General features: G+C 34.2%; 1 protein-coding gene across 6 annotated transcripts in view; it reads left to right on the plus strand.

Annotated features, from left to right (window-relative positions):
- The window catches only part of LOC132521792 (sodium channel protein type 1 subunit alpha), a 94,144-nt gene extending 70,836 nt beyond the window's left edge, over window positions 1–23,308 (plus strand). For all 6 annotated transcript variants that reach the window (XM_060151461.1, XM_060151462.1, XM_060151464.1 and 3 more), the window contains exons 20-26: window positions 3,015–3,137; window positions 9,977–10,258; window positions 12,960–13,013; window positions 14,555–14,692; window positions 18,013–18,117; window positions 19,684–19,954; window positions 22,131–23,308. In XM_060151461.1, the coding sequence (XP_060007444.1) occupies window positions 3,015–3,137; window positions 9,977–10,258; window positions 12,960–13,013; window positions 14,555–14,692; window positions 18,013–18,117; window positions 19,684–19,954; window positions 22,131–23,308 (2,151 nt within the window). The remainder of the gene's footprint in view (window positions 1–3,014; window positions 3,138–9,976; window positions 10,259–12,959; window positions 13,014–14,554; window positions 14,693–18,012; window positions 18,118–19,683; window positions 19,955–22,130) is intronic.
- The last annotated feature ends 314 nt before the right edge of the window (window positions 23,309–23,622 follow it).

Consider the following 23,622-nt stretch of genomic DNA (forward strand, 5'->3'; position numbering starts at 1 on the left):
ATCATGTTATATGTTTTAAGTTTGGCATAATTTCAGTTTTAGAAAAGTGTGTTCGAAATATTACAAACTTCATAGGCAACAGTTTTATTACCCAAAGATGATAATCCAGCAGAACTATGCAGATTTCTTTTGGAAAGTATTTCTAGAACTAAGGGTCATGCATATACATCATATCTCTTTAATTCTGAAAAAAGGCAAACCCAGGGCTATTTGAAAAGCTTAACAGTGTTACTATGAAATGAGTGAATTGAAAAAAGCCTCAAAAGAGTGATAAGGGGTTCACATCCAACATATACAAACAGCTCATACAACTCAGCATCAAACCAAACAAGCAGCTAAATTTAAAATGGGCAGAACTGAATAGAAATTGTTCCAAGGAGAAAATGCAGATGGCCAATAGGCACATGAAAATATGCTCAACATTGCTAATCATCAGGGAAATGCAAATCAAAACCTCAATGAGGTATCACCTCACACCTTTCAGAATGGCTATCTTCAAAAAGACCACAAATAACAAATATTGGCGAGGATGTAGAGAAAAGGGAACCCTTGTACACTGTTGGTGGGAATATAAATTGGTGCAGCCACTATGAAAAACAGTATGGAGGTTTCTAAAAAAGCTAAAAATAGAATTATCATATGATCCAGAAATTCCACTCCTGGGTATATATCCGGAGAAAGTGAAAACACTAACTTGAAAAGGTACATGCACCCCAATGTTCACAGCAGTATTATTTATAATAATATAAAGATATGGAAGCAACCTAAGTGTCCATCAACAGATGAATAGGGGCTTCCCTGGTGGCGCAGTGGTTGAGAATCTGCCTGCTAATGCAGGGGACACGGGTTCGAGCCCTGGTCTGGGAGGATCCCACATGCCGCAGAGCAACTGGGCCGGTGAGCCACAAATACTGAGCCTGCGCGTCTGGAGGTTGTGCTCCGCAACAAGAGAGGCCGCGATAGTGAGAGGCCTGCGCACCGTGATGAAGAGTGGCCCCCGCTTGCCACAACTAGAGAAAGCCCTCGCACAGAAACGAAGACGCAACACAGCAAAAAAAATTAATTAATTAATTAATAAACTCCTACCCGCAACAGCTTCTGTAAAAAAAAAAAAAAAAAAACAGATGAATGGGTAAAGAAGATATGATAGATATGTGTATATACATATATATATGTATATATATATATACACAATAGAATGCTACTTAGCCATAGAAAAGAAATTTTCCCATATGCAACAACACAGATGGACCTGAAATAAGTCAGACAGGAAAAGACAAATACTGTATGTTATCACTTATACGTGGAATCTAAGAGTAAAGCAAACTAGTCAATATAACAAAACAGAAACAGACTCACAGATATAGAGAACAAACTAGTGGTTATCAGTGGGGAGAGGGAATGGGGGAGGGGCACAATAGGGGTAGGGGATTAAAAGGTACAAGCTACTATGTATGAAATAAATAAGCTACAGGGATGTATTATACAGCACAGGGAATATAGCCAATATTTATAATAACTTTAAATGGAGTATAATCTATAAAAATTTTGAACTACTATGTTGTACAGCTAAAACTAATATAATATTGTAAATCAAATATACCTCAATAAAAAAAAGAAAGAAACCTCAAAAGAATAATTGCTTCAGCATGTCACAAAGAGAAAGTTTCTAATATTTGAGATTTCAAGCATTAGAAGTTATATCATATTTCAACTGCTCATAATTTTTCACACTAGGCTTTAAATCTAAATATAATTTAATCCTTTTGAAAATTCCTGAGCTTTGCTTTTCTCTTTTGTGCTTATTCCATGTCTGAATTTTTTAGTGGAAGAATGATGATTTTATTTATTATTACGAGTTGGTTTTTAATAGCCATTTCCGAAATATTTTAGGAAAATAATTCTGAAGGGAATTTTATAGTTTTGCAATAATAATACTTTTATTTTTCACGGTTCTATTTTAATTACTTCATAAGGATCAGCATAGCACTCTAAAAAAAGACAAAAGGAATTATAGCACATCTCAAGTAAACTAAAAAGCATATTAAACATAAGCCAACTTAATACACTTAAACATAGAAAATTTTGCAAAAATAGTATCCAGTGTATTTGGAACTATCCAATACCAGCTATTCTCAAACCAAAGAAATTCTAACTCTGGATACAGAGTTTTGGTCTTTATTTAGAGAATTACACATCTAAAATTTTTATTTCTTAGTTTTAGTTGCATATTTCATGCAAATGAAGTTAGTTTATTTATTTCTTTATTTGGTAAACATTTATTGACTGGCGATTTGGGGCCAAGTACCATGGCAGAAGCTCTAGATTAGTATAAAAATTTTGAGTAAGTTTCATGATGGAATTACTTTTAAGTTACATTATTTACGTAGGAATAAACTTCAGATAAGTGAAAACACAAAGTATTAGCAAGACAACAAAAATTCATCTTCAAAAAATCAACCTCAAAATTAATATGACAGCGCATTAATTTCTGTGGGTATCAATTATAATTAGTTGAAAATACCAACACAGGATAGATATTTCTTGCTTTTTCTGGTACAATAGCAGTTTTTATATTTTATTACTAACCATTGGCAAAGCCCTAAATTCAGCAGCAACTTAATAAAATAAAGGAAGAATAATCAATGACATTTTCCTATACCTGGACTTCTTCCTTTTTAAAATCAATTTTTACTTAGGTTTTCTAACTAACTGAGTAATTACTAAATCACATGACATTTAATTTTTTTATTCAACTAGTTTTTAATTAACATCATGAAAGCTACTTTCTTTGCATGCAACTAAAAATATTTCCTTAAAATTTTAAAAGGTTTACTGAAAATATGTAGCCACTCATCTTCTGAGGAATTATAAACAAAAATTGTAATTACCACAATGTTGTAAATAACTATACTTCAATAAAATAAATTATTTTTAATTGTAATTATTGTATTACATAGTAACTACAAATTGAATGACAGTGATTCTATTTATTTACTTTTGTGTTTGTGCAGGTTTCATTGGTCAGTTTAACAGCAAATGCCTTGGGTTACTCAGAACTTGGCGCCATCAAATCTCTCAGGACACTAAGAGCTCTGAGACCTCTAAGAGCCTTATCACGTTTTGAAGGGATGAGGGTAAGGAAAATGAAAGAACCTGAAGTATTGTGTAGAGCCAAAATTATTAAAGTAAATTTAAAAAAGGAAAACTCATGCATGCAAAAGGAATGGCAAATCCTTGCAAATTGCTACTTTTTCCTTTTATCTGTTGCATATTTACTTCTAGGTGATATGCAAGAGAACTTAGGCCTCCCTTGAAATGATATAATATCATTTATCTGCCGTGCTCATTAAAATGACTTTATTTCCTAATCCATTTTGGGAGTTTCCTTACAAACCTGTACACAAAAAAACAGATGCACTATTAAAGTACTATGTGTAATGATGATGATAATAATCAACTAAAGTGAATTCTACATCATGTGCTTCTCATTTGTGGTGGTCTAAGCTGTACTTAATGAGTTTTATTGAAAACAATATGAATCATACATGTGCCTAAATGTAAGAGTAAAGGAAAAAAATTTTTAATTGTCAAAATTGTGTCTGTACAATGCCAAAGTTTGCGTTATTTGAATGTATTCAAGGGTAGATATTAAATATTAACTGAATTTTAAAAGTTTTTTGTTATGTTAATATAGCTTCAATTTATAACTACATTAATCTTCTTAATTTATATAAATAGCAGTATCACCTTAAAGATTATATATAAATCTACACAATTTTTCATGAAAATGAATTTAAACTTTTATAACATAATAGAAAATATAATTTTGACTCATTACCATAGATGATTCATAAATTAACCATAACTTAACTATCATTTATATGAGTCACAGAAAATTTTATATTACTCCTTTTAAGGAAATATTACAGCATTCCCTATGATTCATAACAGGTTAAAAAATTTGTCATTATTGACTTGTTATTTTCCATGCCTTTTTAAAAATATGAAGCATTAATCTATAAGATGTATAACATAAAAATTTAGTTTTTGTTTTAATCAAATTTCTTTTACTAAAACAAAGCTGCTGAGCTAAGTGTGATTCCAACAGAAAAATCATTGCTCTTTTGCTGCCTAAGATTTTGTTATGTTTATAGAAACAAAGCTGTATTGCAGACTTGCATTTGCATTTTCTAGTTTGTTGATAGCCTTATGTGTTCTTCTAAAATAAAATTTATTATAAATGTCACCTTTTAAGAACATAAGACTACCTTATGAAATCTTCAATTGAAGACTTCTGCAATTTCCCTAACATATATAAAAAATGTTTCCTCACTAGAAACAATTTAACACAATATAATACGGTCTTATTTTATTTCTCACAGAGATCCTCAAAGCTTACTAAAATGTTATTGGAAATTCTCTTCAGGATATGTGAAAATTAAGTTTATTTTCCAATTAAAATGTCACTTTTGTTTTAGACTGGTAGTTTCAGTTCTGGAGAAAAATATAATTTTTATACATTCTACTTAAACATTTTTTGATTATTTTGAAAACATTTGATTGATTCTGCTGAATCAAAGTAATACGTTCGAAAAGTTTTCGAAATCTGAACAATGCTAAACATTTGGAGCTGTTGTAATTATTTCAAATTTGACCTTTTGGAAGTTTATTAAATCCATGAGTCAAATGGCCAGATATTTTCATATTTAACACGTTATTTCCATAACAGTATTGACCCTGTGGGCCTTTAATTTTTATAGAAATAACCTTATCTATAATTTTGATCAATAATGCTTTTTATATTATAAGGAGAGGCTAATTTTTGAAACTTGGAGCTTTCAAAACAAAATCCTTATAGATGCTGATAGGAGATGAACTAATCGTTTAAATTGTCAGATTTATGAATATGGTCCTTGCCTCTTAATGACAGCATATATACAACCCTAAAATGGCTGATGATTTCAACATGTATTTGGCATTGTAGAGACAAAATAACCTGATTATTGATTCTATTTTTGTTTGTTTCTGGTATTTAGAATTTTTGACTTTGTAAACAATATAATCATGGATGATGGTGAGGATGCAAATAATAATGATGGTTATAATTGGGAAGTTAGCTTTGAATATATTCAGAAACTCTCATTTTATTCTTTTCCCTAGCAGCATAAAATCACAATAGCTATGTGAAAGCGTAAATCAGGCTCATTTTATTTTTGTTTTGTCACTTCTTCAAAGCATGTGCTTTAGTGCAACATTACCAAATAAAGCATGTTGTACAGTGCTTGATAAGAAGTTAGAAAGTAAGAAATAAATTATCATCACTCTGCCCTTTACGTTTTGCATGTTCTATGCACATTTCTGGCTGACAGCTTTGAAACATTTATTGTATTTCAAATTTCCAGTCCAAATTTTCAACTTGTAAAATTGAACTGAGTGAATTGATGTCATGGATAACTTACGTAAAATAAATTTTGTATTTTTAATTTCCTTGTCTAGGAAATCTTAAATACCTTCTTTTTCAAAAGAACTCAAGCCTTGATTGATAGGTAAACAGACAGAGAGCATCATATACAAAAAGTAACACCAAATGTTCTGTCATATCAGATTTCTAACTAATAACAAACTATATATTTCTATTTTATATAGGATAATCTTGCTCCAACTTGGATGGGGTGGAGCGCTGGTTCCGCCCCTCAGCCCTTTATTATGGGTACTGTATTACCCCTTTTGCTTCCTTTCATCCTTTCACTGTGACTTTGTGTTAGTGGGATGAGGGAGGGCTTGGGAAGGGTACTATCACACCACAGTAAGGAAAATACAGTATTTACATTCTAATCCCCTATTTTCAATTGTCTTAAATTTTCTTTTGAGAAAAATACCTTTTGTGAAATTACGCTCTGTGGATTTGAACCTCAACTGCTGATATCTTTATTAAGTTTCACTCAATATGATTTAGATGTGTGTATACTGAGTTAATCCATTTATGGGGAGATTATCTGATTGGTGAGGGTGGGGGACCCTGGTTTAGAATGGTTGTGTGAAGTTTTTAACTTATCAAGATGATGATGCTGTTTGAGGCATTTAAAAGAACACTTGCCATTTTCTACTTTGGTCCGGGGCCTGAAAATTGACATCAAGATACCGGCAGAGGCTTCCTTGCCTGTTGACATGTGTGAGCAGATGCTAGGGTGCAGTATTCCAGGTTTCATAAAACTGGTATTGATTGTGTGATCATTCTCATGCTTTATTAAGTGTAAGTTTATAGGGGTTATTTTTCAAATGTAACAAAGCAAAAATATATTAAGATAGAGTTGAGTAAGCACATGTGATTTGTGTTTTAAATAAAGTAAATATGAAAGGACCCACTTATTTGAATTATACAGACTACAACACCCACCTAGAAATAAAACATCTTATTATGTGTATTAAGATAGAATTTAATGCATAAACTTACTTCGTAGACTACGTCACTCCCAACTAACCTTTTAGTATCTTAGAAAATATCATAGTGAAAACATAAATAAAAATGAATCTACATTTTGTTTATTCTTAAAGTTTGGGAATAATGTGCAAGGAGGACAGTTTTTATTTTTGAGGGAGAGAAAAAGTTGGAATTTTTGTTTGGATAGTTAATGTATCATATCTTTCAAAAATAATTACCGTAATTAAATCCCATAACACAAATGCAGACATTAGATTTAAAAAAGATACTATTACTCTTCTTCATACTTTAAAATGTGTGATTTCTACTTTGCCTACTTTTGATTTTTATTCATATAGTTTTTCAGTATTTTGATTAAAGAAACATTGCAATCCATGAGTAGTATTGATTTGAAGTTCAAAGACAATTCATTCAGACAAGAGGACATTTCTGCATGTATCAAAATTCCCAACATTAATTTGCATATTTAATTGTCAATCCCTCATTTCATGTTGATTTACTTAAGAAGCAGATAATGAACCAGAAACAGAAAGAGTTTCTGTAGGAGTGAGTTGTGTGCTAGAATACAGAAATTCTATTTTGATGATGTTTTGCAAAACATTTGTGAGAAGCAACCTCTAGTATTAATTCATTAAGATAGTTCCTTTCTTAGAACCTCCTTTTATGCAGCCTGAAACTTCAATTTGTTCTTTCCAACTTGTTTAGTCCAGTTCTGTCTAGTGCCTTCACCACGTGGGAACCAATTACTGCAGTTCCCTAGAGCCAGAAAGGAGTTAATACCCCTCCCCCTGTGCTGAACCAAGGAAGAACTTGGGGCTCTTGGGAAAAGACAATCCTTTCTCTCATCCTTCATTGCCTAATTTAATGAGATTTTAAATATGAATGGACCTTTGTATAGTAAATCCTTTTATCTTCATAAAAATAAACGTTTTCTCTGGGCCAAATGTATGCCAACCATTGTAAATGTTCCTTGAAAGGCACTGCTGCTTATATGATGAATTACATAGAGTTAATTTTAGTGCAAATCCAATCCCCAGTTTCAAAAGAAACCCCTCAGACTTATTAGCTAACCCCAAATTATTTTGTGTTCAGCTCTTTATCCTCATCCCATATCCAGAAATAGCATTTAAAAATTATATTTTGATCAATAAATGCTAAGCTAACCTTTACTTCATTCATTCATTCAATCACCATTTTTGTAGTCCTGTATTCAAAGCACCTCCTATATTCCTATATTCAAGGCACTCAAAGCCTTGGAGAATTCACAAATATATTTTTTCATCTTAAATTAAAAAAAAAAAAGGCTACCATCTGTCAAGATTATGGGAATGCCATTCATTAACTCTAACACAGAGCAATCTGGGTACCGGATAAGTACGAGTGACTCTAAGGAAAATTAGTGAGGTCGAGTAGAAGAAGCACTAGATGCCATTTCTAGTCTACATTCTGAACTTAACCTAGCTTAGCTCATTCTTCTCATTTGCCAAATGAGAATGCAGTAGTAAAGTATCTCTATAGTCCTGTCCAGTGCTGGAATTCTGAGTTTTGAATTCAAAAGAGGAAACACTCATCTCTCTTTTGGAGGCTAAACTGAGAGGTGAAGTGAGGCTCCATGACAGAAGTGCTGCTTGAACTACAGCTTGTGAGGAGAGTGTTTCAGAAGGGGAGGTAGTGGACACGGAATTTCAAAGGAAAGGGCATCTCAATTCTCTGGTAATGTTATTAGCACATGGTAATTACATTAGTTGGATTGGCGTGAAGGCTAGGTGGCTAGGGAAGTTAAAACTAGAAATGCAGATTGAGAAGTGATTTGAACATCAAGGTAAGGAAAATGTTTGATAATCAGTGGGAAGCCATTAAATAATTTTAAATGAGAGTTGGAGATTAAGTCATCTTATATGAATTAAAGGAAGGAGGAAATTGGAAGCCTCTGAAAATGGTACAAGTATGTACTAACAGATGTCAGAACTAGGGTGGCGATCATGAAAATGGAGAAGTGATAGAGGTGAGAAAGGTTTGGAAGAAAAAAGTGTGAGACCTACAGATTGATGTTAAAAGAATTCAAGAAATAGGTGTAGGTAGCCAGTGTTCTGCTCATGGGCTAAATTGGGTGTTGTAGGTAAAAACAAACAAACAAAATATGCATTTTAACATGTGCTTTGTGTATACACAGTAGAAAAAGCTTTTTAATCTGGCTGGTAGGCAAAATGTTTGGAAAAGGAGGGAAATAAATAATAACTTGATTTCAGCTTTCATATCTTGAATCCAAAGAAATCTAAGTGTATCCACACAAAGTGAAGTATAAAATAAAGACTTATTCATTCAGTTGTATTAATGCAGACGGCCACATGAGATAAAGGTGAGGTACCATGTGTCAACTTGGTAGGCTGCATAGCTCACATCATCTGGATCTGCCTAGATAATTCAACTGACTTCGCTTTTTCATTCTCATTCCCCTCTTTGTCATTAATGGTTTTATTATTGCCTTTGGCCCACTTTCAGATCGACAAGAATCATAGAGGTACACAGGTAGAATTCAACTTAGCTATGAATGTTCAAGTCTGAGGCATCATCTGCCACTTAGGAGCATTTTAGGGCCTGTGTTTATCTCTCTCTTAGCTACTCATGTGCATCTCCAATGGGAACTGTAGAGAAGGAAGCAAGAACAGTCCTCCCTACAGTGTTGCTAAATATAAAAACTCAGAGTTTTAATTTGTGGTCCAGGAATAAAGATAAGAGGGGCAAAAATGCTTCCATTAAAAAAAAAAAGTAGCTAATTATTTAGCACAGAACTTGATATAATCACATCAGATTTAGGAGCTATCATCCCAAAAATGGCATCCCTCCTTTTCTTATTTTCCTAAGAAACTGATTTCTACTATGTTTCATTTAAAATAAGTTTATCAAATTAAACTCAGTAAATGAAACAACTGATATGACTGGAGCTTGAAATAAACGATGTGATGATCTAATGAAATACATAATGCTAAATTGTCTTGCTTCTTACGCAAAAATTATTATTAGTCATAGCAATGCATGAATAATTAAGGACAAAATTATATTAGGTATTTAATAATTTTTTATATTTATACATCTGAATTTTTAGTTTAGTAAAATATATCAATCAAATCAACTCTTGTCCCAACATTTTAGTTTCATTCTTTAATATGCTGCCTTTTTTAATGAGTTAATTTTCTCTGTTAGGAATTCTTACTTTTTCTAATAAAAACTTTTCTGACTTCATCTGACAGCAAATTCCTCTGATTTTGTTTTCCCTTTAACTTTTCAGTACTTCTCCTCTCTTTTTAAAATCTTTTTTATCTTTGATATATTATCTAAATTCATTTCCCTAAATGTATTGCTTATGAAAGAATGTATTTCATTTTAAGACATTTTTACTTTGCTTTTAAATATCTTAGGATAATCTTGATAGTAAAAAAAAAAAAAGAATGACTAAAGATTACTAGGGGAATGTCTTTTCTTTTAACCAACAAGAATTCTGACTTTTCTTTTTTTCCATTTGTGTATTAGGTGGTTGTGAATGCCCTTTTAGGAGCAATTCCATCCATCATGAATGTGCTTCTGGTTTGTCTTATATTCTGGCTAATTTTCAGCATCATGGGCGTAAATTTGTTTGCTGGCAAATTCTACCACTGTGTTAACACCACAACTGGTGACATGTTTGACATCAGCGAAGTGAATAATCATTCTGATTGCCTAATACTAATAGAAAGAAATGAGACTGCCCGATGGAAAAATGTGAAAGTAAACTTTGATAATGTAGGATTTGGGTATCTCTCTTTGCTTCAAGTTGTAAGTGAACACTCTTTTCTCTGAAATGTGTTTATTGTTTGGAATAGTAACAAAGTAATGATATACAGCTATTATTTAGTTACTAAGAAGAAATTTTATAACATATTTCCTTTTTTCTAATTTTGGTTTATTAGTACAAGTTCATGAGCCCAGATGGGTGGAAATGTCAGTATATTTAAACAGTGCAGACATAGTTGATAGTGGCCAGGTATTTTAGTTGATAGTGGCCAGGTATTTTAGTTCTTTCCAAAGGTCTTTTTTTCTTCTCATATTACTCTCTCTTCCCATGTGAACAAGTTGATTAATAAATCAATAAATTTGCTATTATTTTTCCTATTGCAATTGGAAAGCTTGTTTCACTGATGGATCACCCCCTCCCCGCAAACATACACCCTTAACACACCTGATTGGATTGTAACAAATTGGTGGGAATTAAATTAACTGCTACTGAATTGTATCATTTGGATTGAAGATTGGGGAATGATATTTAGGTTTTAGGTTTAGATCCTCATAGCAAAATGAAATAATACCAAGTAACACTCAGACACAGAAATCAGACACAAGCAGCTGTTGTCTCACCCTAAATGTCCTTCAGTACAATTACTTAAGTCTTTTTTTTTTCTCTAAATATTTCTCTAAATATTACTGGGTCTTTAAGACTGAAACATAGTTCACAATTTATAAAAATGTAAAAGATGGTGGCCTCTTAAACATTTTCATTTGATGCTGCTTCTGACTGCAGCTGCATCACAAGAGAGCAGTGGGTAAAAACAGTCTAGGTCGTTTGAAAAACATTGTAAAAATACTGTTCTATTTTGGCCACTGAAAACTCATCTTAAAAAAAAAAAAAAACTGCGTAAGTTCTTTCCTGTGGTTCTGCAGAGTCTTTAGGGAAGAAATCTATTTTGTTTCACCAGGGTTGTGTTTTCAGTTGTTCAGCCAGGAGATTAAGCAAACAAACCTGGACTGGTCAAAATCCTCGTGCATCTCTTTCAGAGGTGTCAGTACTGTGATTATTTTACAAGTTCTTTCCACCTTCTTGTTAGAAATTCTTATTTCTCTTGTAGATGTTTCTGACTTACTCTGAACGCTTATGCAATTAAAATAGAGATTTTTATAATCTGGCAAATATGATTTCTTTAAATATTAGCGTAGACTCATGATGATATTTCCTTGGGCCCTTATCCTAACGCTTAACTAATAACCACACTTGTAAATATCACTAATTTATATCACTTCCTCCATAAAATTGAGAAAGAAAAATTGAAAATTTCAAGCAGTCCCTTAAAATGCTAAACAAGGGGTAAAGATACTGTATGAAGCCATTAAATAAATTCTGCTACTGAAGTACTGATTTATTCTTGGCTTTATACAGAATCATCTCTCTGTTGATTAGCAATTCATTGAAATGGTTCCTTGAATCACTTTTTTCTGTTCCTGTACCTAGTGTGTGATGAACTTGTTCTATCATTGACCTCAGCCATTGACACATTCAACATTTCCCTCTTTGATAGACAAATAAGTTCTATTTTCTAGCTAAGAAACTTTACTTTCTCTTCACTGCCATCACAACCACCCTTACTTGGCTTTCTTCCCATGACATCTACCACTTCACAAGTGTTAGTGTTATAAAAACAAAGATGTGTTGAGATACAGATGCTGAAAGCTTTTTGCTAGATTTACTCACTAAGGAATAATCCTCTCAGGCCCGTAGGGCTCAAAATTCATGTCCTAGGGCAAGTAACAAATTACTGTAAGCTATTACACTTGGAATACCAAGTGTACTATTTTTCACTTTTCTTACCCAAATTAACTCACTCTCATCAAAAATTACAAAGAGGGACTCCCTGGCGGTCCAGTGGTTAAGACTCCGCGCTTCCAACACAGGTGGCGAGGGTTTAATCCCTGGTTGGGGAGCTAATATCCCACATGCCATGTGGCATGGCCAAAAAAACCCCAAAAAAACAAAACAAAACAAACGAACAGAAAAAAACAGGAGTATTATTTTAAAAAATTACAGAGAAGAAAGTGGAATTTAGGATTATTTCTAGATGTTATGCTTTAAAATTCTTAAAATGCTAGTTGCAACTGACTTTTTGTATACCTGTATGATCCTTAGAGTGTTACAATCAAGAGAAATCATAAACTTTCAGTCGCTTTGTCACCCTGTAGATAGATTTTAGTGGATGATCGTCAGGTCTAAGTTATAGTTGTTTTGCTGCTACAAACATTGCCAAATGTGTTGGCATTTGTAAAGCTTTCTAAAAGTATTCCGCCAAATCTTGATAGCACTTTATATTGCATGACTGGAAGGGAGGGAGATGCAAGAGGGAAGAGATATGGGAACATATGTATATGTATAACTTATTCACTTTGTTATAAAGCAGAAACTAACACACCATTGTAAAGCAATTATACTCCAATAAAGATGTTAAAAAATAATAATAAAAAAGAACTGAGAAGTATTTGTGAGTTGGTTATCAAGCAGGAAGATATATCAAATGACCATTCTGTTTATTATATGGTCTAGAAATGAAGAGACTTACTGAGATATTGTTGGTCCAAAATCCATGTAAAATTTGTTTTGAGATGTCTTTTAAAAATGTTCCTTTTAAAGAAATATATCAGGAAGAATATTTATTAAACATCAGGTCTGAATTATTTTTACTCCAAAGTAAAACATGCATGTCCTTTTTAATAGGCCACATTTAAGGGATGGATGGATATAATGTATGCAGCAGTTGATTCCAGAAATGTAAGTATTCTTTACATCCTAAGTCTTTTCACAATATTGATTAGGCACTAAAATTAACAGAGCATATCAGCTAAATGGAATGATTCTACAATGAATTTTTAAAAAGGGAAAAGTATGACTCAAGTTAATACTCAAGTATTTATCAGAAAGATCTTAGTAAGATATATCAAAATGGAAGTCAAACTAATGTAACACATGAGTATATTTAATAACTAACAAATATCCATCTATTAACTATTTTTCTATTTTGTTTCCTTTTTATCTACCAATTATATAATCAATAATAATATTGGCATGCTGGAGCAAATGTGAAGAAATACATGGTTACCATCAGTAGTTTACCCTCCACATTAGACAAGTTAGGGATGTTGTCTAGGCAGAATTAGATTTCTGTAATAGTCACTTTAAAATCCATTCTTTTATATGATTATAGCATCCATAAATTTACTGGAGCCTTTACAGAGACTGTTATCATTTCTGTGATCAACAGTTTCCTTTAAGTTTCTATCACCTAAGACCTACTTTTTTGATTTATCCTACAATAGTCTTTTTCAGGCTTCAAGACGAGAACTGAAATCCATGCTCATTCCAACTCTGCTCTTCAAAATTTGTAAAATTTAGTATTTTCTCTTTATCTTTCCATTCTGAAGTCCCATCTTCTATAATCATGAAGAATGAACTTTACCCCTGGAATCTTTAAACTGATCTGATAAGCACACTTTTATCTTTCTTGATGTGCATTTCCCATAAGTGGCTTTAGTTTTATGTTGAGTACTTTCTTGATATCCTCCAGAGATGAGTTATTTCACTTTGTTACTTATTGTGTTTGTTTTGTGCGTTTGGTTGGTTTTTAACTCTGTTATCTTTAGGAGGACATGAATCTATTAGGGCACTATCTATAGTGACTCCTTTACCTCTTTACTAAGTGCTAAGTAAAAGCTCAAATGCTTATTTATTATGAGTACAATCTAGAGATTAAATTATCAGTTGAGGATTTAGCAGATAGCATGTCCAATTATGTCTGCTCAATCTGAAAAATTCAATGAATGTTATAATGTTATAGGCAGGATGCCAAACATCGAAATAAGTAACTCAATTCTTATTTGCTAAATAAATTCATGCATCAGGGATGATTATTTCTAAAATAATCATTGAAATAGTCTATGCATATTTACTGATGTAAAATTTTTTTCGCTATTAATTTTTAAATTATTAAAATGCAATACCTTAAAAATTCCCAAATTTAGTACACTACTGTCCAAATGGCAAGATATTAGTTGTATTTATAGTTAGAAAAAAAATACATTTCAAAATCATCATACTGTATTTTTCACATGAGAACACTCTGTTTTTCACATAAAAAAATTATCCTAAAGGCTAATTTCAGAGATTTATTTTTAGAGGTAGCTGATTTAGAGGAAATAAAGAAAAGTACTGCTTAAGTGTTACTAGAAATTTTCTTTTCTATTCTCATGAAAAACACCAGTGACTACCAGCATCAAATGTATTGTAATATCTTACAAAATATTCTCCTTTTGTAGGTGGAACTCCAGCCTAAGTATGAGGAAAGTCTATACATGTATCTTTACTTTGTTATTTTCATCATCTTTGGGTCATTCTTCACCTTGAACCTGTTTATTGGTGTCATCATAGATAATTTCAACCAGCAAAAGAAGAAGATAAGTATTTCTAATATTTTCTCTCCCACTGAGGTAATAAATTATTTGAAGGGTTTTCAACACCAAATGAGTACTTTAACTCAGAAACCAAATGGGATTATATATTAAAATCTATTTTTGCATCCTCCCCCTCTGCCATTCACTGCCCATGTCTTTCATGGTATAAAAAGCCAAGAAGGAGTGTATTCCATTCTCCTGTGCATAGGTTCACAAAATCTCTCTCCTCTTTAAAGAAAAAATACTCAGGTACCACATTTTCTCTGTTGAAAAAGAATAATTAAAAAAAAGAACTAGAAGAGAACCCAGGCATACACCTGTTTCCCAGAGTCAACCTGTTGTTTTATCTTTACAACTTACCTCCTTGAAATATATTTTCCAGCAAAAACGTTTAAAATCTTTGCAGTAAATTAGGCATGAGAGGTAAGCTTCTTCTAGTGTTTCTTTTCACATTTTTTAATTCTTTTTTGGCTCGTTTTATGTATTCCCACTTCATTCTCCCTGATGTTAATTACAAACTATCAGTTCCAGCCTTGAATTGAACAGTTCTTTATTAATTATTATCACTTATGAAGCCCATTTTATCATCCCAGTTATATATGCATATTATCAAAAACACAGAAAGTGAAGAAATATCATTACTCAGGAGTAACCACTATTCACATTTTATGTTTTTCTGTTCAAACTTTTTCTACACATATCCTTGTTATTGAAATTATTTGGTCTATAATTATAAATTTTTTTGAGTTAACCTAAGTATTTTCCCGTTTTGTTAAGTCTTCATATACATATTATCATAATTTTCTTAACCATTTTCCAATAGATTGATGATTTAGGTTGTCTCTAATCTTTAATAATTTAAATAGTGCCTGGTCAAAAGTCTTTGTGCCGAAAAAATTTGAGCCTTTAATGATTTCTTTAAGATAAATTCCAAGAGTAAAGTGTTTTGCTTTTCCCAGGTAACATGCCCACTCATACTCCCAATAAGTGGTGCTGGGAAAACTGGACAGGTACATGTAAAAGTATGAAATTAGAATCCTCCCTAACACCATACACAAAAATAAACTCAAAATGGATTAGAGACCTAAATGTAAGGCCAGACACTATCAAACTCTTAGAGGAAAACATAGGCAGAACACTACGACAGAAATCACAGCAAGATCCTTTTTGACCCACCTCCTAGAGAAATGGAAATAAAAATAAACAAATGAGACCTAATGAAACTTAAAAGCTTTTGCACAGCAAAGGAAACCATAAACAAGACCAGAAGACAACCCTCAGAATGAGAGAAAATATTTGCAAATGTAGCAACTGACAAAGGATTAATCTCCAAAATTTACAAACAGCTCATGCAGCTCAATATCAAAAAAACAAACAACCCAATCCAAAAATGGGCAGAAGACCTAAATAGACATTTCTCCAAAGAAGATATACAGATTGCCAACGAGAACATGAAAGAATGCTCAACATCATTAATCATTAGAGAAATGCAAATCAAAACTACAATGAGATATCATCTCACACTGGTCAGAATGGCCATCATCAAAAAATCTAGAAACAATAAATGCTGGAGAGGGTGTGGAGAAAAGGGAACCCTCTTGCACTGTTGGTGGGAATGTAAATTGATACAGCCACTGTGGAGAACAGTATGGAGGTTCCTTAAAAAACTAAAAATAGAACTACCATACGACCCAGCAATCCCACTACCGGGCATATACCCCGAGAAAACCATAATTCCAGAAGAGTCATGTACCACAATGTTCACTGCAGCATTATTTACAATAGCCAGGACATGGAATCAACCTAAGTGTCCATCATCAGATGAATGGATAAAGAAGATGTGGCACATATATACAATGGAATATTACTCAGCCATAAAAAGAAACGAAATTGAGTTATTTGTAGTGAGGTGGATGGACCTAGAGTCTGTTGTACAGAGTGAAGTAAGTCAGAAAGAGAAAAGCAAATACAGTATGCTAACACATATATATGGAATCTAAGAAAAAAAACAGGGTCATGAAGAACCTAGGGGTAAGACGGGAATAAAGACACACACCTACTAGAGAATGGACTTGAGGATATGGGGAGGGGGAAGGGTAATCTGTGACAAAGTGAGAGAGTGGCATGGACATATGTACACTACCCAACGTAAAATAGATAGCTAGTGGGAAGCAGCCGCATAGCACAGGGAGATCAGCTCGGTGCTTTGTGACCACCTAGAGGGGTGGGATAGGGAGGGTGGGAGGGAGGGAGACGCAAGAGGGAAGAGATATGGGAACATATGTATATGTATAACTGATTCACTTTGTTATAAAGCAGAAATTAACATACCATTGTAAAGCAATTATACTCCAATGTAGATGTTAAAAAAAAAGAAAAAGCGTATAGATGTGCTCAGGTCACTGCTGTTTCACTGGCATCAAACATTCTCTCTGTTTTTTGGTACTTGATATTTGAAAAATGAAAATTGTATTTAATTTTCATGTCTTTTATGACTAGTAGGTTTGAATATGTTTTTGAGGCCTTTATTTTTGCCATTTATTTTTCTTCCTTTTTGTACTGATCCTTCATCTCACTTGCTCAGTCTGTTTTCTTATTATATGAGTGCTTTCATTGGATGAGACTCTTTCACTTATGGATCATTTCTGTCCCTTAGCCCCCTTTATTATTACTGATATTACTCCGTTGTCATTACCAAGCTATTTCGTTTCACTTATTAGCCTGAGGTCTAATCCTCTGTACCTACTGGCCTATCATATCACATACCTGCCATACGTATGACCTCTGACTTTTCCCCTAAGTCATCTACCGACTTGGCCAGTTTCCTTTCCATCCTTTTGCTCCAGTTCTTGGCAGAGTGAAAGTGGCTTTTTGTGAGTAACTCTAAACCATCATGCAATATACCTACTCTAACTCTTTGCTACATATGAATAAGAAAGTCATTGTCTTTACCTTCTGAAAGGCAGTGTGTGTAGTGAAAGGAACCATGTATTTAGTGTCTCAGTGAATCAAATTGTACTACTTCCTGAGTTTACGGTCTTGGGTAAAATACTTAACCTCTCAGATTCTGGGAATTTTTCCTCCATAAAATAATAGTGAAAACAATAAAGTCAATTTTGGATGATTGTGGGCAATAAATAAGATTATAGTATCTAAAAATTAGTTTTAATTTTTCAAATTTAAAATCCCAGGCATAATTATGCTAATTGGTTGAATTTTGCATTTCCTTTTTTAACTGTCCCTTTCCTATTTTAAGTTTAATGTTAAAAAACTATGTACAAAGGGACACAGTTTTAACCAGTTTTGATTTTTCTTTTCTATACTTTGGAGGTCAAGACATCTTTATGACAGAAGAACAGAAGAAATACTATAATGCAATGAAAAAATTAGGATCAAAAAAGCCTCAAAAGCCTATACCTCGACCAGGGGTAAGAAATATCAAATGATATGGGGGAAAAAATATAAAAACAAAACTAGCATGGGTTTTCTCACAGAAGAGATAGCAGCTAACGTTTCGAGCAGCAAAGATTTCTCCCACTTTTAGAGCATATTAATTCATACCTTTTATGGTAATGGTAAAAATTATTTTTTAAAGGGAGAGACCAAAAGGAAAAAGAAGAAACAGAAAATGCACCCTTATCTTCAAGCCATTTAGAATTACACAACTAGAATCCAAACAAAATGGAAAAGGAAAAAAAAAATGGCAAAGGACACATAGGCAGTGTGATATGCACAAGGAATTTGATCATATAACTCAAGAATGTTAGAAGAGTAATCTTGGATGGGGTTAAAAAACATGCAGTTTTCTGATAGATTAACAAGTTGATGAATTGTTGAGTGAAATAACACCTTACTTCCATTTTATTTTTCATTAGAGGTACCAGTTGTTTTGGAGAAGGAAAGACTTCTAGTATCTAACATTCATATATAAGGCTATAAAGTTAGAAATTACTAATGTCTACAGAGGTCAGAGTCAATAAGTACAATTCATGATGATAAATAACCCAATGTCATGTTTCCATGATGAACCAATGAGACAACTGCCATGAAATGGAGGAGCCTTATCCCACATTGTACTGATTTTTATGATGATGACCTGTGAGGTTAAAACAACTCCTGGGGTGCTTTAGGGAATAAAATGCTAGTGAATATTCATATTGTGCTAGCCAACACTTGCCTTCTTGAGAATGATGAAAAACATATACTGTCCTCTGTTAAGCCTTAACACTGGAAGTAAAAATGAGTCAACTATGTGTAGGAAAAATGTAAGATAGACGATGTCCTCAAAGTTCCTCAGTGGCCTAGGGAAATGGGCCAGACAATGGCCTGTAGTGAATGACAGTGGCAGAACCAGGGAGCAGAACCATAGATCAGTGACAAGGGACATGAATTTGTGACATCAAAGCATAAGGAATGTCATTCTGGCCTGATTATCCCTGTGTAGACTCAGCATTCTGTGTGTGACAATGTCAGCAAAGACTGGTTGGTGGAAGAGCATCAGTATTGCCACACATGGACTTTAAATGCATAATGTTATAGGTGTGTCATGAAAATGACAAGTTCCCTCTAACAATTCTTTGAGAATAAGGCAAGTGGAATGTTATTAGATACTATGTTTTGAAACTGCTTCATGGTCCAACTGATCATGGGAAATTCTGGTATAACAAAATTAAGCAGGTTTCTTAACTTCTCATAATTTTAATACATCAATATGCATTTTGTGCCTCTCAGAGAAGCGTATAGTATGCAGTGTTTCTTATCAAAAATCCCCTTTTGACAAGGGATTGTTATTCTGTGGAATACATTTTGGTAAATAGCAATTTAGGTAACTAAATTAAAGAACAATGTGCTATAAACCATCTTTTACAAAATTCAGGGCCAGTGGTTCCTAGGTATAATACTAGACAGTCAGTTAGTGCAGAAAATACTTATGTAGAAGCTAATGTGTACAGGAAAACACCTCTGTTGCTAAAAGCATTTCTGATTCTCTACAGAACAAATTTCAAGGAATGGTCTTTGACTTCGTAACCAGACAAGTTTTTGACATAAGCATCATGATTCTCATCTGTCTCAACATGGTCACAATGATGGTGGAAACTGACGATCAGAGTGAATATGTGACTAGCATTTTGTCACGTATCAACCTGGTGTTCATTGTGCTGTTCACTGGAGAATGTGTGCTGAAGCTCATCTCCCTCCGCCATTATTATTTTACCATAGGCTGGAATATTTTTGATTTTGTGGTTGTCATTCTCTCCATTGTAGGTAAGAATTATTTCAGGTCTCTTAAGTTCAGCTCAATAAGAGTAAAAGTTAGACTAATCAAGTTTAAATTAGAGGTTATCTGATCACTCAGAGAAAACCACTGTGAAAATTTTGATGTATGTCATACTGGTGTGTTTCTCTTTCTTACAAAATGAGGCTCCTGCTATGCATAGAGTATTGTATCCTATTCTGTGCATTTTAGACTAGGTATATTATTTGTCAATATACCAAAGTCTCATTGATTTGAACTAGAAATCTGCTGTTAACTAAGATTGAAATGTTTTTGACTTGTTGAGATTGAATAGTCTATACAATATCTAAATGGCTCTGTTGAAGAGAGGACTAGAAATTTAGTCTGGTACTCAGGAGAGACAGTGCATCAGAGACATAGACACAGAGTCATTAGCATGTATACAGGAGTGGAAGCTGGTGGCAAATAAGGAAGAGCATAGAGTGAAAAGAGAATAAAGCTAAGAACAAAATGTCAGCAATTGCAGATGGTAAGTTCTTTAATGCAGGGTATGGGATATTTTGTAGATTACCTTGAAATTTATAGTAATGATGCACAAAAGAAGTGATGTGGCATGGAACATCATTTCATCAGTCATACACTTCAAAGCCTGGAATGTTAAACAAGTCACGTGACCCATAGCTCATCTCATTCAAGATACAACTCTAGCTCCAGTGAAGTGAAGAAGTCTGCCTGTGGGCCTGAAGTATTCATTCTTTCCTAAACCAGATAATAATATGATTGGGTCAATATTTTACCATCCAATAGGGGGTGCCTCCGTTAGGCAGATTTTTATGCCATTCCTCCCTCTGAAGAAGTTGATTTTCTATCCAACTCATATGTTGTATGTAGCCTTTGATTCCCACAGTAATCTGTGGTATAATTAGTTGTGGATAGGGTACTTAGTTGTATTCACCTCTCTTTCACTCTCTTTCCCTCTCTCTCACTCATACACACACACACACACACACACACACACACACACACACACACACACACACATGCTTACTTACTCTTTACAGAATGAGGTAGTGTAACTCAAAGGTACTTAATTTCTTGAGATCTTTTTCAGCTCAATCACTATTTCATTATTTTAAAGGCAAATGGAGAAAGAAGCTTTAAGGAAGAGAGCTGAGAGACCAGTGTCAGACACAGGAAACCAGAAACAGCATCAGCTTAAACCCTTTTAGAAATGCACCAGACCATATATATACATATATATATATGTATTACATATATATATATATATATATATATGAATATTATAGTAGAAGCTTAGGGAAGCATCAAGTTCATGGACAGATGAAAACAGCATTAAAAACTGCAGATACTTTTAGATGGGGAAGGACTGAATAGAGGGTATATATGATTTGGCATTTTCAGAAAAAAATCATTGAATTCTTATAAACGTGTACGTATACTGTTGGCTACTGCTCTTAAGATGGACTTGAGAATTTTTAATTTGTTTTTTTAGATTCAGTCTTGGTATTTTGTATAAGCTAAAACTAGTCTATAGATATCCCTCAAAGACAAAAGGTACTATAAAATCCTTATTCAATTGAATATTGTCATAGTCACCTTGGACTGCCGTAATAATTACCACAGACTGGGTGGCTTAAACAAGAGAAACTTATTTTCTCAGAGTTCTGGAGGCCACAAGTCCAAGTCAAGGTGCCAACATGATGGGTTTCTGGTGAGAGGTCTCTTCCAGGTTGGTAGATGGCCGTCTTCTCACTGTGTCCTCAGGTGGCAGGGAGAAAGAGAGAGCAAGCTCTCTATTGCCTTTTCTCATAAGGGCACTAATCCTGTCATGAGGGCTCCAACCTCATGGCCTCATCTAAATTTAATTATCTCCCAAAGGCCCTATCTCCAAATACCACCACCTTGGGGGGTTAGGGCTGTAATGTATGAATTTGGTGGTAGGGTGGGTGGGGGGTGGGGGTGGACAGAATTTAGTTCACAGCAAATACTGAGTTGAATTTAATGCTGAATGCCGAAATTAAGGTTTATCTATAATATATGTATGTATTGTCTGTATATAAAATTGAAGATTAAATAACTGAATTTCAGTACTCTGAACTTTACCTGGGAGCCTTAACAGAAATTTAAGTATTATTTTAATGGATAACTTCTTCACTGGTTGATACTCTGATCTTTTATCCATAGGTATGTTTCTGGCTGAGCTGATAGAGAAATATTTTGTGTCCCCTACCCTGTTCCGAGTGATCCGTCTTGCCAGGATTGGCCGAATCCTGCGTCTGATCAAAGGGGCCAAGGGGATCCGCACGCTGCTCTTTGCTTTGATGATGTCCCTTCCTGCGTTGTTTAACATCGGCCTCCTGCTCTTCCTGGTCATGTTCATCTACGCCATCTTTGGGATGTCCAACTTCGCCTATGTTAAGAGGGAGGTTGGAATTGATGACATGTTCAACTTCGAGACCTTTGGCAACAGCATGATCTGCCTGTTCCAGATTACCACCTCTGCTGGCTGGGATGGATTGCTAGCACCTATTCTCAACAGTAAACCACCCGATTGTGACCCTAATAAAGTTAACCCTGGCAGCTCAGTTAAGGGAGATTGTGGGAACCCATCTGTGGGGATCTTCTTTTTTGTCAGTTACATCATCATATCATTTCTGGTCGTGGTGAACATGTACATCGCTGTCATCCTGGAGAACTTCAGTGTTGCTACTGAAGAAAGTGCAGAGCCCCTGAGCGAGGATGACTTTGAGATGTTCTACGAGGTTTGGGAGAAGTTTGATCCCAATGCCACCCAGTTCATGGAATTTGAAAAACTCTCTCAGTTTGCAGCTGCTCTTGAACCTCCGCTCAATTTGCCACAACCAAACAAAGTCCAGCTCATTGCCATGGATCTGCCTATGGTCAGTGGGGACCGGATCCACTGTCTTGACATCTTATTTGCTTTTACGAAGCGGGTTCTGGGGGAGAGTGGAGAGATGGATGCTCTCCGAATACAGATGGAAGAGCGATTCATGGCTTCCAACCCATCAAAGGTTTCCTATCAGCCAATAACTACGACTTTAAGACGAAAACAAGAGGAGGTGTCTGCTGTTATTATTCAGCGTGCATACAGGCGCCACCTTTTAAAGCGAACTGTAAAGCAAGCTTCATTTACATATAACAAAAATAAAATCAAAGGTGGGGCTAATCTTCTTATAAAAGAAGACATGGTAATTGACAGAATAAATGAAAACTCAATTACAGAAAAGACTGATCTGACCATGTCCACAGCAGCTTGTCCACCCTCCTACGATCGGGTAACAAAGCCAATCGTGGAAAAACACGAGCAAGAAGGCAAAGATGAGAAAGCCAAAGGGAAATAAACAAAAATAAATCAAAATCACTGGGTGACAAATTGTTTACAGCCTGTGAAGGTGATGTATTCTGGTCAACAGGACTCCTTTAGGAGGTCAATGCCAAACTGACTGTTTTTACACAAATCTACTTAAGGTCAGTGCCTACAATCAGACAGTGACCCCTTGTCGGAAAACTGTGACTCTGAAAAGGGAAGATGACCTCGACAGGAGGTTACTGTTCTCACTACCAGCTGACACTGCTGAAGACAAGAGACAAAATGGCTACTCAGACTGTAGGGACCAGTTCAAAGGGGTGCAAACCTATAATTCGGGGGTTGTTT

The sequence above is a fragment of the Lagenorhynchus albirostris genome, chromosome 6 (genome assembly GCF_949774975.1).
Source record: "Lagenorhynchus albirostris chromosome 6, mLagAlb1.1, whole genome shotgun sequence".
Taxonomy (NCBI): Eukaryota; Metazoa; Chordata; class Mammalia; order Artiodactyla; family Delphinidae; genus Lagenorhynchus; species Lagenorhynchus albirostris.